This window comes from Octodon degus, unplaced genomic scaffold (genome assembly GCF_000260255.1).
Source record: "Octodon degus isolate 3935 unplaced genomic scaffold, OctDeg1.0 scaffold00040, whole genome shotgun sequence".
Taxonomy (NCBI): Eukaryota; Metazoa; Chordata; class Mammalia; order Rodentia; family Octodontidae; genus Octodon; species Octodon degus.
The window spans coordinates 5,781,703-5,798,259 of record NW_004524616.1 but is presented as its reverse complement, the minus strand read 5'-3'; the positions used below and the strand labels follow the sequence as shown (position 1 = coordinate 5,798,259).

Here is a 16,557-nt window from a genome sequence, read left to right as displayed (position 1 = left end):
AGGCAGAATGATACAAATCCTTTTAAGATACAAGTCATGCTCCATTCGAAGCTCCGCATTTCTGCCTAAAACCTGAAGCCCATCAGTGATCAGCCTCATGTGGCCCTTCCATCTGGCCCATCGCCCCTCCCATTTCCTCTCCTGCCTGTCTGGCACTTGGTCCCCTCCAGCCACACTGGCTCCTTGCTTCTCAAATCCACCCAGCATAAGTCTGCTTCCAGGCCTTTGCACTTGCTATCTCTCTGCCTTAGCTGTCCTCCACAGAGAGCAGCACAACCCACCCCAGAAAGCCCGCTCCACTCTCTCTTCCCTGCCTCATTACCTCCAGGGCAGTTATCTCTACTCTGGACCAAGATATGCAACCACAATATACTTTTCCCATTCTTAAGTGCCGTATAATGTCTATCTCCTGACACTTGCACATCAGGTCTACTAGGCCAAAACTTTCCTTAGTTTTGCACCCTTCTCCATGCCACGTGCCTAAAAAAGGGACAGACACTGAAGAAGCTCAAGAGCGGTGCTTAGATGAGCAGATGAATCCAACAGAGAGCTGCCCTAGGTCTTCATCAGAGCCCCCTTTGAAGAACAGTGCCCCCAAATCCTGTGTCGCAAAGCTAGGAAGGAGGTCACAGAAGGGGCCAGACTGGCGGCTCAGCCTCCCCAGACAGCCTCAGAGGTCACGCTGGCAGAGGAACCTGCTCCACCCCCACCCCACCCTAGGGACAGTACATGCCCGGTGCCTCCTCCCCCAGTTCTGGGCCACTTGCCATGATGCCATTGTGGATGAAGCCACGGCGGTAGCGGGCTGGCTTGAGGTGTGGGTACTCCTCTGTGCTGGTCACGCGGATGCTCCACACCTGCTTCCATGCCTCATACAGCTGCACGTGCACAGGGTACACGCCCGAGTGATGGGGTGCCACTGCGTACCCCATGTCTGTAGGGATGCCATGCTCCTGGGGAGAGAAGAGTCAGGCCAAGGTGAGCAAAGGTGAGTGTTCTCCATTTGTAGAACACAAAAGTCAGATGCTACAACAGTGGGGCAGTTAGCCCAAGCCCTCATGGTGCAGATGGGGAAGTTGAGGTCCAAAATCTTAGACTGAGTGACTGGCAGGGATGGGACTAGAACCCCTGTCTCCTAACTCTCAGGCCAGGGTGTGAGTCTTTCATCCCAGGGCAGGCACACACTCCATGGTGGGGAGCGAGGACAGGGCCTCTCCTACCTCCGATTCCCTCTAGTTGGCAAATGAACCCAGGCTCGCCTCCAGCGCCACCCCTCTCACACAGCCCCTCACTGCTCACTGTGCAGAGCCTCCTCGCCCAGCCCATAGGGCATATTTCCTTGTGCCCCGGAAACATGAAGCTCTAAGTCCTAGTGTGACCTCCCGGACCTCAGCTTCATGTCTACAAATGGGGCTGTTGCCTTGAGACTTCTGGGAGACTGGGGCTACAAAGGCAGCTCACCCAGGCCACTATCAGGCTGAACTGCAAAAGCAGCAAGAGGCTAGCAGCTCAGACCCCCCGAGCCCGGCCCCTGGCCCAGCCAGCTCCGTCCCATAGAGAATCTTACTCACGACAGCGAACTTCTTGTTCAGGGCCATCTGCTCAGCCAGCACTGACTGGTTATGGAAAAGGTGGGGCTGCATGTGGCTCCACATGTGGGGGAACCACCAGAACTCCTTCACATATGACAGCAACAGGTCATCCCCCGCATCTTCAGCATCCGTACCTGTAACCCACACAGACCGCTTAGCCCAGCCAGGGAGGCCCTGTGCCCTGCCTGGCTGGAGATGGAGCACACAGCCATGACCTGCCCAGGAGCTATGTGGATGTTACCTGAGCTCCAGTGCAGGAGGAAACAAGAGCCTGGTCCAGAATCTAGGTTCCAGTCTACCATGCACCCTTGGATCAGGGAGTGACCTTGGCCAAGACACTGTCCTCCCTGGGCCTTGCTTGGGGTGCACAGCAATCTCAAGGGTTTCCTCTGTCCTCCTATTCCTACTAGGATCCTAGTCGACTGGGTCACTGTGTTTTGCCTTCTGGTCTGCAGAGGCTCTTTGGGTATATACAGGATGCCATCCAGAGGATGCCTCATCAACGTGTATAACAATAACCACCCTACTACACTATGGGTAAAGGCTATAGCAACAATGCAGAGAGAAAGCCAGCATCACTCCTATTTTGCTTTGGAGCTACTGCACATTTTGCCCTCCATCCTGACTGCTGGTTTTGCCCAGAGCTCAAGAGAGGCAGTGCTCACAGTGGCCCGAGTAGAAGGCAGCATGAGGGAATGGTCACCGCAGATGACCAGATCAGCAGTCCCTCTCGCCTGGTTTGGCAAAGGTCATGGGAGGAAACCAAGAGAGCCCAAAGAAGAAAGAAAGCATGAACCAAGTGACCTTCAGTGTCAGCCTCTACCCATCTGACCCTAAGCAAACCCAGGATACCTATTGTCCTGGGATAGGTGCAGTTATAGGAAGTTTTCAATACCATGTAATTCTGCAATGTTCTTAAAATTCAATCAAATTCTCTTATAAGCAGGAAAAATAATACTAAATAGTGGCAGTGAGGAGGAGATAAAAGGGTAGATGCCCCATCTAAGATGGAAAGGTGGGGGATGTCTTCCTCACCCCAAGCCCCCAGGAGCCATGACTGCTCTTTCTGACTACTGGCTCTAGGACAGTGGGGTCCATCTGCCCATGGCGTGTTGTGGAAAGCAAACCGCTGCCCTCATGGCACAGCATCCTGAGGATGGAAGTAGGAAGGAGGCCTGGCAGGCGAAGGTGGGAACAGGGCCACATACCTGTATGGAAGAATTTCCCTGAGTAGCCCAGGTTGAAGGTGAAGTTTGGGATGTGCGTGCGTAGCTCATTCTGTGTGTCAAACAGGGCCTGGGGTAGGCAGAAGAAAAAGGCAGGCCTGAGGAAATGCCAGCGGTGCCTGATCCTCCCACTGAGGCCCCAAGAAGTGGCCTGCATCACAGACCTAGCTACAAAGCTTGCAGGGCCCAGAGGAAAATGAAGATGTGCTGGTTTGGGGGTGACTATGGCAGAGGTCTTGCCTGGCACAGAAGCCCTGGGTCCCACCCCCAGCACTACAGAAAAAGAAAATTTGAACCCTTCAAAAGTTACAAAAAATGCCAAGAGCACACACCACCATGGAGGACGCCCTCTGCACACCTGGAGCCCTGGCCTATGGCATGAGAAGACCTGCACTCCAGCGGGCTCTGCTGTACTTCTCGAAAGCTTCACCACTTCTCTGGGCTTCAGTGTCCTCAACTATCAAGTACGTCGGATAATCTCTCTCTCTCTGAAGAGGTTCTTGGGAGCATGATGTGAGATACTGCATGGAAAACTGCCTGACATTTGGTGAGGGATGAGAGACGGTGGCCACATTTACTTCTGTGGTCCCTGCCACTGTGAGCGTGGTATCTCCACACAAAGGAGTTCTCCTCCTCAGTGGGCTGCAAGGCTTATGTCAGAGGATCAAGACTTTTCCAAGGATGTGCTCTGGCTCAGCACCATGCTGTCCCCGTGCATGGCACACCCAGCACTTTCCAGGCTGAAGCGACACTGACCCCGCCAACACAGGTTCGCCGGCTGCTAGGAACTTGCAGCCGCCTGCTTTCAGGACAAGTTGCACACTCAGCATCCTGATCCTACCAGGGCTGGGCTGTAGTCATGGTGTCTGGCAAGGCCAGGTCCTGCCTGGTAAGCCTGAGTGCTCCAGGGGCACGGCCTCAGACAAGTCACTTTGTCTTTCAACCTCAGGCCCCTCCTCTATAAAATGGGGCTCACTACAACACCCACCTCACCGGGCTGCAGTGAGGACCAAATGAGTGATGCAGAGAGCGCCGGGCAGCACCTAACACTCAAGCGGCCCTGAACAACAGCTTCAGTTGATGTCATGTAAACTGTGCTGTCCACGCCAAGGAGGCGACATGCATGTCCCTAACAGAAGCACACAGCTGTGACCTGTGCTTGGGATCAAAGGGGAAAGCGCTGAGTCCTCCGTGACTCACCTGACGGTTAAGGTGGTAGAGGAGGAAACCCTGTGCTGCGAGAAGAGCGGGGCAAACTGCACTGAGCTGAGCGCACAGAAGAGGGCGCCTGTGCGCGTTCTACAGGAACGGCGCTCTCGCCCAGCCAGCCTCTAGCTTTAGAAATGGGGAAAATAAACTGAAGCAGGTGATTGTGGGCTCACGGGGGGAACACAGTGGTGTTCTTGTGGGCTCAGCGTGGACCACAGTCTCATAGAGATTCCACTTGCACAGGCAGCCAGGGCCAGGGCCAGGGTCCAGCACGGAGCAAGGCCGGGCCTCCTGAGGAGCGTCCTAAGCAAGCAAGAGCACCCACCAACTCTGCTAGAGGCCCATCTCAACATGGGACGCCTGACGGAATTATCTCAAATTTTCTTTCAATAGGAGAGCCCCTGAGGAAATGGTGTTTCAGGAGCAAACATAACACGTAAAAGCAGATCAAAGCCATACTGCCCTGCCAGCTGAGGGGACAGCCGGGAAGGTAGAGCCTGGCTGAACAGATACTGTATCCATACGCAGCCAGCCCAGAGCCCCTCTGTGAGGCTCTTTGGGTGCAAGAAACAGCCCCAAATCCTCGCATCACACCATCTTACAGCTGAGGCTCAGCAACAGGAAGGGATCCACAGGTCACCTAGCTAACAAGGGTCACACTAGGACTCAGCTTGGGTAGAGAGAGACAGCACCGTGCCAGCAGGGCCTTGCTGCCCAGGGAAAGAAGTAGTCCTTGCCTAAGCCTGTTTCTAAAGCCGCCTGTGTACATCAAAGAGAAGTCTTGGGTTGGTGCTAATATGTTTCTAACGCTCGCTAATCTCCTGTAAGAGAGGACACCCGGTCAGCAGGCACCAGTATTGCTGGAGAATTTAATCCCCCGTTTTGTTTTCATTGGATTTATTGTTGTGCTTGTCCTCTGTTCATGGCAACCCGTACTGATTCCCATTCCACTAGGATGCTGCCTCCTTTACAAATAGCTTTATAATAATGAATAGATTTTAAAGATTATTTAGTGGTCTTCCTTTGCAGCTTCTCTTTCTTGGTGATAATTCATTTACATGTGTGTAAAATCTAGTGGTTGGCAAAGTGCTTTTACATACAGTTGAGTTTTTTTTTTAAATTTTTTTTAAATTGTGTGTGTGTGTGTGTGTGTGTGTGTGTGTGTGTGTGGCCAGCTCAGCCCACCAGGGGGCGAGGCTGGCTGGCATGTGGTGCTGGGGGATTGAACTGTGGTCCCTGTGCTTTGCTAAGCTTGTTCTAAGTAGGTGCTTTAGACCACTGAGCCATCTCACCAGCCCTACAGTTGGGTTTTGTTTGTTTTGACATTTTAGTAAGGGTCTACAGGATCTCATTACATAAATCAGATTGTAGTGATCTGCCTGTGTTCAGCCTCCCAAGAGTGGGATTACAGGACACGCCACCATGCCCAGTCTTACATAGTTTTGTTTAATAAACACTTTTTAAATTCAACACATGCATCATACCATCGTTAGATACCTCAGCTAAAAAACCCACACCCAAGCTCTTTTTTGCTTTTAAAATTCTGCAGAAGCTTTAATATTAACATAAACTTTTTGTTTTTTGAGACAGGGTTTCACTTTGTAGTATAGGCTGGCCTTGAGCTCACTAAGTAGCCTTGGCTGGCCTCAAACTTACAGTGAGCCTCCTGTCTCAGCCTCTCAAGTGCTGGGGTTACATCTGTGCCCCACCACATCCAGCTGCTACACACATTTTCAAGAATTAAAAATCATATCCAGATTAAAAGACACAATTTGCACTTTTAGGTTTAGGGTTTAGGTGAGTGGGTGTCCACCTCCATAGATATATCCTTGCCCCAAGTATAAAATTCCTCTATATTTAATACTTCAACAAAAGTTTAAATAAGCCAAGGATAGTGGCACATGCCTGCAATTCCAGCTACTAGGGAAGCTGAGAAAGGAGGAAGGCCACAAGTTCAAAGCCATATGGGGCAACTTAGTGAGACCTTGTCTCAATTTTTTTTTTTTTGGGGGGGGGGTGATAGGGTCTTGCTAAGTCTCTGAGGTAACCAGGATAGGCTTGAACTTGTAGTCCTCCTGCCTCAGCTTCTCACAGTTCTAAGATTACCAATGTCCTCCACAACACCCAGCTCTGTATCTCAAAATATAAAAAGTAATGCCAGGTGTGGTGGTGCATGCTTGCAATCCCAACACTCAGGAGGTGGAGGCAGGAGGATCACCAAGAGTTCTTCATAGTGAGTTCAAGGCCAGCTTGGACTACATAGAGAGACACAAAGTAGATAAATAAATAAATAGCTGGGCATAGAGGACAAAGCTGTAATCCTAGCACTTGGAAGGCTAAAGAAAGAGGATCAATCTGAGCTCCATGTCAACCTGGGCTACCCTACCTAGTGAAGTCAAAGCAAGACCCTATCTCAGAAAAACCCAAAACCCAAAACAAAGCAAAATATAAAAAAGAAAATAAAAATGGCTTAGAGATATAGCTCAGTGGTATAGTATTTTTCTAGTATGTACGAGGCTCTGGGCTTAATCCCCAACACTGAACACCCCACACACAATTTAAACACTTGCTCCTGAAAAGACCATCAATAAAAACTCAGTGGCCACAGCGGCAGGCAGACCATGCTATGAAGACCTAACAGCACAGAGGTGGAGCAGACAGGGCAGAGCCACAGAGGAATACACACAGCATTGCAGTCCTGCAGCCCTGCCTTACCTTCACGTCCTCCACCTTCATGCGTGTCCCCTCCTTGCCCACAAAGATGTCATCGATGTCCACCAGTATGTAGCGGTCCAAAGGCAGTGACAGGCGCTTCCCAGTGAGGAAAGCCACAGCATCCACAAAGACGAGTTTGTGCAGCCAGAAGTTGAGGTTATTGCCAAACAGCACACGCTGGATGCCATCATGGAGGCCCAGGTCCTGCACCACCGTGGCGTGCAGCGCAGCGTGCAGGCCGGCGTCGGCACCCAGGTGGGGGATGGACTCGGACGAGCGCGTCTTGGCCAGCAGCACCGGCTCATAGGTGGAGTGGTTCGACTGGAACACAGTCCAGTCCTCGCCAGGCAGCACGCCCTTCTCCACCTCGCTGGGCCGCGTCACATAGAGCAGTGGGGACTTGGGATTGATGCTGCAGTCCTTCAGGCCCAGGTTTGAGTGCAGGAACAGGGGGAAGCCCTTGAGCTGTGCGCTCAGCAGGCTGTTCTCATTGGCCTGCAGGCAGGTGGGGATGGGGAACAGCACGTGAGAGCTCTAACTCCAAGAACAAGATCTTAGATGGGGACTGACATCAGTAACATCAACAATAGCCACTGCACTCATGAAGGGCTCACCATACCCTGTCCCTGTCCCTTCTGCCCCTACAGTAATGCATGGCAGCCATTTGTGATTCACTTGCCATGCCTGGTGGTAGATCCATGAAGGAATGCTGTTAATCCTCCCAGCGACCCCACGATGGAGATGTTGTCACATTCACTTTATAGACAAGGGAACTGGGGCTTGGAGAAACTAAAGTCATAGGGCCGAGGAGATAGCTCAGTAGAATAAGTGCTTCCCTGGCAAGTGCAAGGGTCTGAGTTCAATCTCCAGTTCCACCAAAAAAAAAAAAAGAAAGAAAGAAAGAAAAGAAACTAAGTTATACCCAGGAAAGCGTAGCATTGAAAGCACAAATACTAGGTGGCCTGGTCTTCAGCAAGTTATCTCACCACTTTGGGCTTCAGCTACCTGTCCTGCAAAATGCAGCCAATCCCACAACATACTTCGAGGGTAGAGGAGGACTGAGGTTAGCACTGGCAAAGTGCTCAGTACACAGCCTGAGGTGAAGCCTGTGCTCATCCAATCCTCCTGTCAGCCTTGGGCTTGGAGAGGGGACAGAATGTCCCCCAGTATTGCCCTCCCAAGGCACAGTGAGCTGTATTCAAGTCCAGGCAGTCTGACCTGGAGTCTGCACGCCCAAACCCATGCTGTGGCCTGGAGTTTCCAAGTGGGCTTTGGCCACACAGCCTTTTCTGCAGCAGGAATCTCTGTGTGTACATGCACATCGCTAGACCTTGGACCACCACAGAGCTTCTCCACCACTCTTTAGAAGTCGTGCATGGATACACTGTAGGATATCAATGAGGAGTGCGGCATAAAGGCACTGCCCCCAAGGACCCCAAAACCACCCTCTCACAGGGTTCCAGCTCCCAGACCCTCCTCCTACCAGCCTGCTAGCCCTTGACATAGGGGTTACTGCTTCCACCTCTGGCTACAATGCTGCCACCTCTGGAGCTCAGGAGCCTCAGCCCTAATGGGAACCCACAAAGTTTCACTTTTACTTTTTGGTGCTTCTGGCTTCTTCTGCTTTGCGGAGCTCAAGACTGACCCAGGGCCTAGTGCAGGCTGGAAAAGCTCCAGCCCTCCTGCTGGATGGCCAACTGGATTTACTTAAACATGAAAAAGAAACAGCTGCCCAGTACCTGGCACATGAAAGCCTTTCATCTTCCACAACTACTGTATTCACTATGTGGGACAATATAAAAAGTACAGAGCAAAATACAGTGAGAAAAAGCATATACAGAATACAGCATATACAGTGACCAAAACCAAACAAGGTCCCTGTCCTCACGAACCTTAGAGTGAAGCAGGGAAGAAAGACAGCTACCAAAAACCACAGGAATGAACATAAAACTGCGGTGTAACACGTGCAAAGCGGAGGAAAACAGCGTTCAGGACACAATCGGCTAGCTAAGGAGGCCTGCTGGAGAAGGGCGCTTGGAGATAACAATGAATAATTAACCAGTGGGCAAGTAGAGGCCAGGTTCCCAAAACAACAAGTGCAAAGGCCCTGAGGTACAAGAGTGCTCAGTACAATCAGAGAACAGCAAGAAGCTTCTAGAGTGATCAAGAGGGGAAGGAGAGGATGCAGTAAGACCTACAGGACCCTGGAGGCTTGAAGTGGTAGAGGGAAGCCACCAAAGGCCACCAAAGGGCACTGGGTCAGAGCACACAGGTTCCAGTTTACACACTGAGAACATCTACGAGACTGCTGTGTGCAGAATCAATGAAGGGTGTGGAACAAGTCTAGAAAGGGGTCTGGTCACACACGTAGGATCCCCAGGTGAGCACAGCACCAGGCCAACTGCTGGGCAGAGGTGGGAATAAGCTGCAGTGGAGCCCATGCTCTGGCACTAGGCTGCCCCTGCTCAGAGGCACCCTTCACAAGTCTCCTCTATAAACAGGCTTCTAATTCCCACAAAGGCTTCACAGGGCTGTGGCCCTGTGAACATAAGGAACCTATATGGAGTTTGCACACGCAAGGGGTACCTGCCAGCTCCCCAACCTGGCCAAGCTCTTCCGCATTAGGCCCTCCACGACCCAGGTCAGCATTGGCCAAAGGTGGCAACTGTGCGGGCTGTATGGGGGCTGGAGACACTTCAGGCCCTGTCCATCACCCATCAAGGCCTGGGAAGGCACACTGGAGCACGAGGGCAAAGGGATCTCATTTCAAAGTCCCGACCCTGAGCTGGCTGCCAGGTGCTGGTGGCTCAGCCAAACACCCAGACATCAAGGAAGAGAGAATGCCAAGTCACTGAGAGGTATCCCAGTCAGCAGTGGGAGGAGCAGCCAGGGAGAGGACGAAGAGGCCAGGCAGAACAGGGTGGGGGTAAGGACTGCCTGGGAGGGCAGGTTCTCTGCACTGCACAGAGCTGAAACACTCTTGTTTGCTGAACAAAAGATTCAATATCCCCCAATGCACCCAACTAGAGACCCTGCTAATACCTACTTTCATATTGCCTGACACTCTTCTAATGGGGTCACCCAGGCCAAAGAAGGAAGCGCCTGAGCCAGGAGTGGGAATCGGGGCCTAGCACAGCCGGAGCTGGGCACTGTGGAGACTGCTGTCTCCCCTCTAGGGGCCTTGGGTCCTCCACAGGCTACTCTGCTGCCTTCCATGGTTTTCCACAGCTGGGTTAGAAACAACAAGCTAGGTTGTCAAATCCTGGCTCAGATGCATCATTCTGCTAAACCCTCTTTTGGGCATCAGGTCCTTATCAGAAAATAACATCTCTACTTCACAAGGTAGCCACAGAAATTAAACAGGGTAACACCTGCAGGGTAAGGAGCTGGGTGTCCAGCACAGCCTAGGTACTCATAGCAGAGGGCAGGGAGCCACGCCACACCTCTGCCAGCTGTGCTCAGCCCTGGCCGCCCAAAGTGACAGGCTGAGGAATGACACTGCCAGGAGCTGAGCTGGAGAGGAGGCCCTCATTCCTGCTCTTCAGGGGTTCAAAGGGGCATACTCTGGTCATAGTCACAAGACTAACAAAGTGCTGCCACCACTTTTGCTGGGCTTGGGGATGATCAAACCTCCTAGTAAGTAGGCATGCCTGTAATTCTAGCACTCTGGAAGCTGAAGCAGGAGGATTACCATGAATCACCATGAGTTCAAAGCCAGCCTACAGTACACTGTGAAACCAGCTTTAAAAAAAAATCCTGTCAGCTGCCATTTACTGAGTGGTCCTGGGGACCAGGCATTGTGCATACTGGTCCCCTCCATGGTCTTGTTTTATCTCCACCACAGCCCAGGAAGGCAGAGATGTCACTGGCATCAAAGGGGTTTATGCAGGCTATTTGAGTTCACTCAGCTTCTAAGCTTCAGGGGGACTGGACCCAGGGCCTGGAGGGTTGCACCGCTGTGACTATACTGTCCTGGGAACCCAGCCATGGTAGGAAGGGAGCAGAGAGTCCCCAGAGCACTGCCACCCACAGGGCTGGGCAAGCACCAGGCACAGCACTACAGCTGATGGTGCAGAAAGAGTAGAGATGTACCCCAGCCACCAGGGGGGCCACAAAAACAAAAGCCTCAGCTCAAAATTAAGGGGTGGGGGCTGTCTTAAACAACTGGCCAGGAAGGGGACAAAGATGCCACAGGGGGCATTCCCCGCCCCTCAGCAGACCTCAAGGTAGAGCTAGAATCCAAGTTGTCATACCAGCTGCTCCAATGTCCCCTTTCACTGCCACCACCTTCTGCATTGTCCCTCTGCTGTGGCCTCTGTTGCAGATTTCTACTAAATAAATGGTGAGGCTTCTGGACTCACTGCACAGTGGCCCCTGAAGTAAGCTGTGTGCACTCAAATCTTAGTGCACACTTACAGGGCGCCTCTCCTTGCCTCAGTTTCCTTCTGTCTTACATCAGGATGTTATCACCTGCCTTGGAGACTGGCTTATTAGTGGGAATGGAGCTAATTCACCTAGAGCATGTAGGCAGTGCACAGTGCACTGAGCAAGCTCTCAATAAATGTCGGTCATTCTGACAATTTTCAGGCCTGGGGCTCTGAACCAAACTTAATGAAGTTCACGGCAGGAAAGGGTATAGAATCCAGGAGGAAAGAAGAAAAAAAAAAAAAACAGACAATGGAGAGAGGCTGACTTTATGCTTCTGCAAAGCCATAAACCAGGCCAGTGCTCCCCAGAGGGTGCTCTGTGAAAGAGATCAAGACAGGTAGGGAACAGATCTCACCAGGCTGCTCTACCACAGGGCTTCTAAAGAGTTCAATCTCTTGGCTCACAAAACCTCTTAGTGGCAGAGCCTCCTGCTGTATTACCGTGTGAAAGAGCAGATCGTGGGAAACCTTCAGTGAGACCAGCGCCTCCCAGCACCCCACACAACGTGCCAGGAAGCTGACTCCTCATCCTCCCTCCTCATGCACACCAAGCAAGAGCCCCATGCACTCCCTGTCCCTTCTGGGTACAGGGCTCATTGAAGAGAAAGCCACACCACTCCTCCCCTCACTTCCTTCAAGTTCTTCTGTCAAAGAGAACTTCCTTGGCTGGCTATCAAACAGTGTCAACCTCCCACTACCCCTGTGCCCATCCCCTGCTCTGCTTCCTTTTGCACTCATTGCCACAGATGCTAAGTGCCCTGCATCCTGTGTTTATCCTTCGGTGCCTATCACCCACCCCACTACATGCAAATGTCAGCTCTGCAAGGGCTTTGTCCATTTTGATTCTTGCTCTGCCCCAGTGCCCAGTACAGAGGTGGAACACTCTAAGTGCTCAGTGCCCAAAGCACCCAACTAGAGTCCCTACTAATACCTACTTTCATCTTGCCTGACACAGCCTTAGAAACCCCTCATCCACTGTTCCTGATCTCCCCTCCTCAAGGACAGATCCTCCATGACACCTGTTCAGCAGGAAAGTCAATCCTGTTGGTTGTCCTGGGAGCCCAAGGTCCAGAGCAGGTCCTCACCTTCCTCCTCTCTCCCAATGCAAAATGACACAAGTTTGGAAGGAACATGAACTTCATGGCCCACTGCAGCCATGAGGAAAGAGCAAGGATACAGAGCCCAGACCACCTACATCAGAGTTCAAATCTCAGCTCCCCACTTAGAAGGCTGCAGTCTTAAGATATATAATCCAACCCTCTTAGACTCTGTTTGCTCCTCTGCCAAAATGGGGACCCACCCTCCCTTGGGAGGACTGCCATGATAGGTCCTTCCACCCCAGCAAAACATGCTTCCCCACATACCTTGAAGAAGCCGATGATGCCCACACCATAGGCCACACAGTACTTGTCTAGGAGCTCCCGATTCCAGGCATCCAGGTTGACGTACTTGAGGATGTTCTCGTAAATGATGAGGGCAAAGCGGCCACGGCCCTTGTCGGTGAGCGTGGGCATGTCCCCCTTGCCCGGCGCAATCTCTGTGCGGTATTTGAAGCGGCTGGACTCTAGGATGGCCACCACCTCCTGGCCCAGCTGTGAGTACAGGCTTTCTACAAACACTAGGACCAGAGGGTCTGTGCGAGAAGGGGTAACCGGCTGCACAGGCTTGAGCGGCAGTAGGCGGCTGGGGGCCACAGGTGGGGGGTCCCCGCAGTCAGACTCAGGGGCGTCCACCGAGGGCTCCAGGCCCCGCTTCCAGCCATACAGGTAGTAGGCCGAGACAAAAACACTGAACAGGCAGAAGATGAACAGCAGAAAAAGGACAGCCTGTGGGGACACGTGCCGACAAAGCCTCCGGAGGCACGCCAGGGCAGGCATCCTGGTCCCCAAGACCTCAGCCACAGGTGGCCTGGCCTGCCCTGGCCACCCCAGGGCCCCCACACAGGAGACACGAGAGTTGTCCACTGACCAAGAAATACACAGAGACTTATGAAGCAAAGCCCTCAGTGGGCAATGGGAGTGGAGGATCCGGGCCCTGGCCTTTCTCCCTGCCAGGGGCGCAGTCTATAGGCTGGTCTTGCTCCTTCCTTCCTTCCTCTGTGCCCCTTTATGTCACCATGGCAAACCTGCACTTGGTCCTGCGCAGTGCAGAAGTGCCCCAGGGCGTCAGGGCCTCTTGGGGGGGCTGGGCAGCAGGCCAGAGGACACAGGGCCAGCCAAAGGGGGCCGCATGCCACTCACTTGGGAGAGCCACAGGGCTGTGGAGAGAACAGCAGAGTTAGTACGGGCTTCAGGGCAGCGGGCTTCAATGCAGCAAACTTGGGTCCTCAGGAGGCAGGCCCGAGTTCAAGCACAGCTGCCCAACCGCAGGGCATCATGTTGAGGCAAGTGAGCTCTTTAATCTCACTGAGCCTCAGTTTCCTCGTAAATGAACTGAGGCCAACAGTTAATAGTACCCAACTCACAGGGGGTGAAAGAGCAAGTCCATAATCCCTTAGGCCACTACCTAGTGCACAGGATCTACAGTGGTGCTTGTTATTTTTCATATCATCAGAGTCCAAAACTGGGCCAAGAAAAATTCAGAAACAGGAAAGATAAAGTAAGACATGAAACACTTTCGAGACCTGGGAGCAAGAGGTGGATTCTAAATCAAGACCAACACCACACCCTGCTCTTCCCTGCCCATTGCTCTCCAAATGACCCAAGCAGCCCCATCCAACAGAGGAAAAACCAAGGCTCCAGCAGAAGCAGCCAAGGCAGGATTCCAGCCCAGGGCTCTGAGGGCACCCTGTCTTGGCCACCCAAGAAGGCTCCAGCACCTTTCCTGCACTGAACACTCATCTGTAACCCTGCTCAGGGCTGTGGCTGAGGGTTCCCCAAGTAAATGAGCCTAAAGAAAGTAGCACAAGAAACATTCAGAAATGGCTTCTGTCACTACTTCAGATGTAAGCACACATCTCTTGCCCCTGAGGCACATGTAACACTGGACACCAGGTGACCAACCTCCCCACCACCCTGCCAAGGTCCCAGACTGAGTGCAAGGGATAGGCAAGATCTTCACTGGGCCTCTATTTACCCAGGCAGCCAGAACTCTGGGTTCCAGCAGCCTGTGCCCCATGCCCAGGCCATCCCCCTGCATCCAACTAATGGAAAGTTAACTGAGACCTACAGGTACTGACGACGGCCCCAATTCCCTTGCCCCCAGCAGCAACCCAAATATACTCAAGCATGAGTCAAAGCCAGGGAATGAGATTTCCTAGCAAGTCAATGGGCAGCCTCCTATGAGCCACAGCCCCTGAGAGCTAGCAGGAGAGCTCCCCACATCAGGATGGAAGTACAGGAGCCTAGACAGCCAGAGAAGGAAGGCAAACATGACAGCGCACTGGAAGTGAAGATCCCTGACGTCCATCCCAGCCCTCAAACTGACAGCATGCTACCCACCCAACAGTTGCACTTCTAGGAGTTTATAGTAGAAGCAGTCACTGCAAAAGTGTGTAAAAATATCCCTCACAGCAATATGAATCCCATGGCAGTTTATGTAACAAATGCCCAACAAGGGGTGAATTGTCTCTAGAAATTATAATGCAAGCATGTGACGCAATCCTGAGCAGCCTTGGTAGCCATTCACAGCTATGTTGAGAAAGGACATTTACTGACATTTACCATATATATTGTTGAAGTGGAAAACATGTTAAAACAGTTTGTATGTGTGGTCATATTTTTGTTAAATATTTTTATACATAGTCCAGAAAGTGGGACTAAATATAAAAAATAAATAAAAACTGTTAACAGGGATTATCTCTGGGTGATTTTCATTTTCTGTTTTTTGTTTATGAGATGAAGACAGGAACTGGACAGGTTTGATCCTAACTGTGCCATGACATCGCTGAGTGACCCTCGAGCACAGCCTCTTCAGCACTGGGCTTCCTGCCTATTACAGTGGACTTGGCCAGACAACCTCTGGGGCTCTTCTACTGCCGATGCACCACTCCACAGTCCTCACTATGTGCCAGAGGCAGCCCGAAGGACAGAGGCAGCCAAGAAAGCAGGCACTGTGGTGCAAGGGGGCTGAGTGCGGCAGGTGGGGAGGGAAAGGTGTTTGGGTACTGAACCCTCTGGAGGGGGCACTGGAGAAGCTCCCTGAAAGAGGTGGCACCTGAGTGAGCTCAGCAGTAATAGGGCTGGCCAGGGCCAGAGAGAATGGTGCATGCCATGGCCTGAATAAGGAGTGTGTGGCGCTTTCCAGGGACTCCCTGCATTCTAGGTGAGAGCAAGGCCAGGGAGGGCAGGTGTCCTGACAGCCAGAAGGACTAGGCTGGCTGTTCCTGCTTATGCCCAGTACACACAGGGTGTCCTATTTACCACTGATAAGGGCTGCGGGCAGCAACAGCCAAGCCCCACCCCCTGGCCTGGAGCCAGGACAGAAATACAGTGATTGAGGAAGCCAGGATGCCCCATGGTACCAGGCCCACATTGGCCACCCAAGCCCAGGGAAGGAGTGGAGCCCCTGAATGCTGCAGTTACTGGCCCTCTAGCACATTAACAGCCTTTCAGTGCGTAAATGATGCAATCCAGACAGTCTGAGGCATCTCACAGGTCAAAGACCCCTGTGGGAGTCTGACATTTTCAGATAGAGAAAATATGCACAGTAAAACATGCACATGGTTGCCAAAGGCTTGGCTGCAAGGATGAACAGCCAGAGCCCACAGGATCTTAGAAGACTGAAACTACTCCACACGATACTCCGATCACAGGTACAGCCGCACACCTGCCCAAACCCAGGGGCCATGTAAGATCAAGAACTAACCTGACAACGAACTATAAGCTCCGTGTGATAAGGATATGCCCACGTAGCTGCATCAACAGAAGGGGACAGATGCTGCAGTGAGGATGTTGAAAGCTGGGAGGAGGAGGTTTCCCACATAATATAGGAAATCTGTAATTTCTTTCAGTTTTGCTGTGACCCTAAAACTTTTCTTAAAATATAACCTCCAATATACATGCACATGTACCCATAAATACACATGCCCCGCTTACACATATGCAACGATGTCAGAGAATCCATTCCCCGAACCTAGGCACAACAGACTGCACCAGAAGTCCTCCAGCAGTGATGGAGAGAACCCTTTAATGACCAGTGTGCTAACTGTATTTCCAAACTCACTTATTTATCTCAGAGTACCAACACTGCAATTAGACCTGAAGTTCTGGTTTAGAATAAAACAACTCATACATTAACATCTTTTGTATTAAAAGAAAAACACAGTAATACCCAGGCCATGGGGGCTGGTGAGATGGCTCAGTGGTCTAAAGCACCTACTTAGAACAAGCTAAGCTAAGCAGAGCACAGGGACCCTGGTTCAATCCCCCAGCACCACATGCCAGCCAG

At 51.9% G+C, this 16,557-nt stretch overlaps 1 protein-coding gene across 8 annotated transcripts in view; it reads right to left on the bottom strand.

The window, feature by feature from the left end:
• Positions 1–16,557, bottom strand: part of Ndst1 (N-deacetylase and N-sulfotransferase 1) — a 57,163-nt gene that overhangs the window by 13,112 nt on the left and 27,494 nt on the right. For 7 of the 8 annotated variants that reach the window (XM_023715347.1, XM_023715348.1, XM_023715352.1 and 4 more), the window contains 5 exons: positions 12,534–13,426; positions 6,743–7,237; positions 2,801–2,888; positions 1,572–1,726; positions 768–953 (listed from right to left, as the gene is read on the bottom strand). In XM_023715347.1, the coding sequence (XP_023571115.1) occupies positions 768–953; positions 1,572–1,726; positions 2,801–2,888; positions 6,743–7,237; positions 12,534–13,046 (1,437 nt within the window). In that variant the 5' untranslated portion in view covers positions 13,047–13,426. Of the gene's footprint in view, positions 1–767; positions 954–1,567; positions 1,727–2,800; positions 2,889–6,742; positions 7,238–12,533; positions 13,427–16,557 lie in introns of those variants that run through there. The other variant, XM_023715353.1, reaches the window with a different exon arrangement.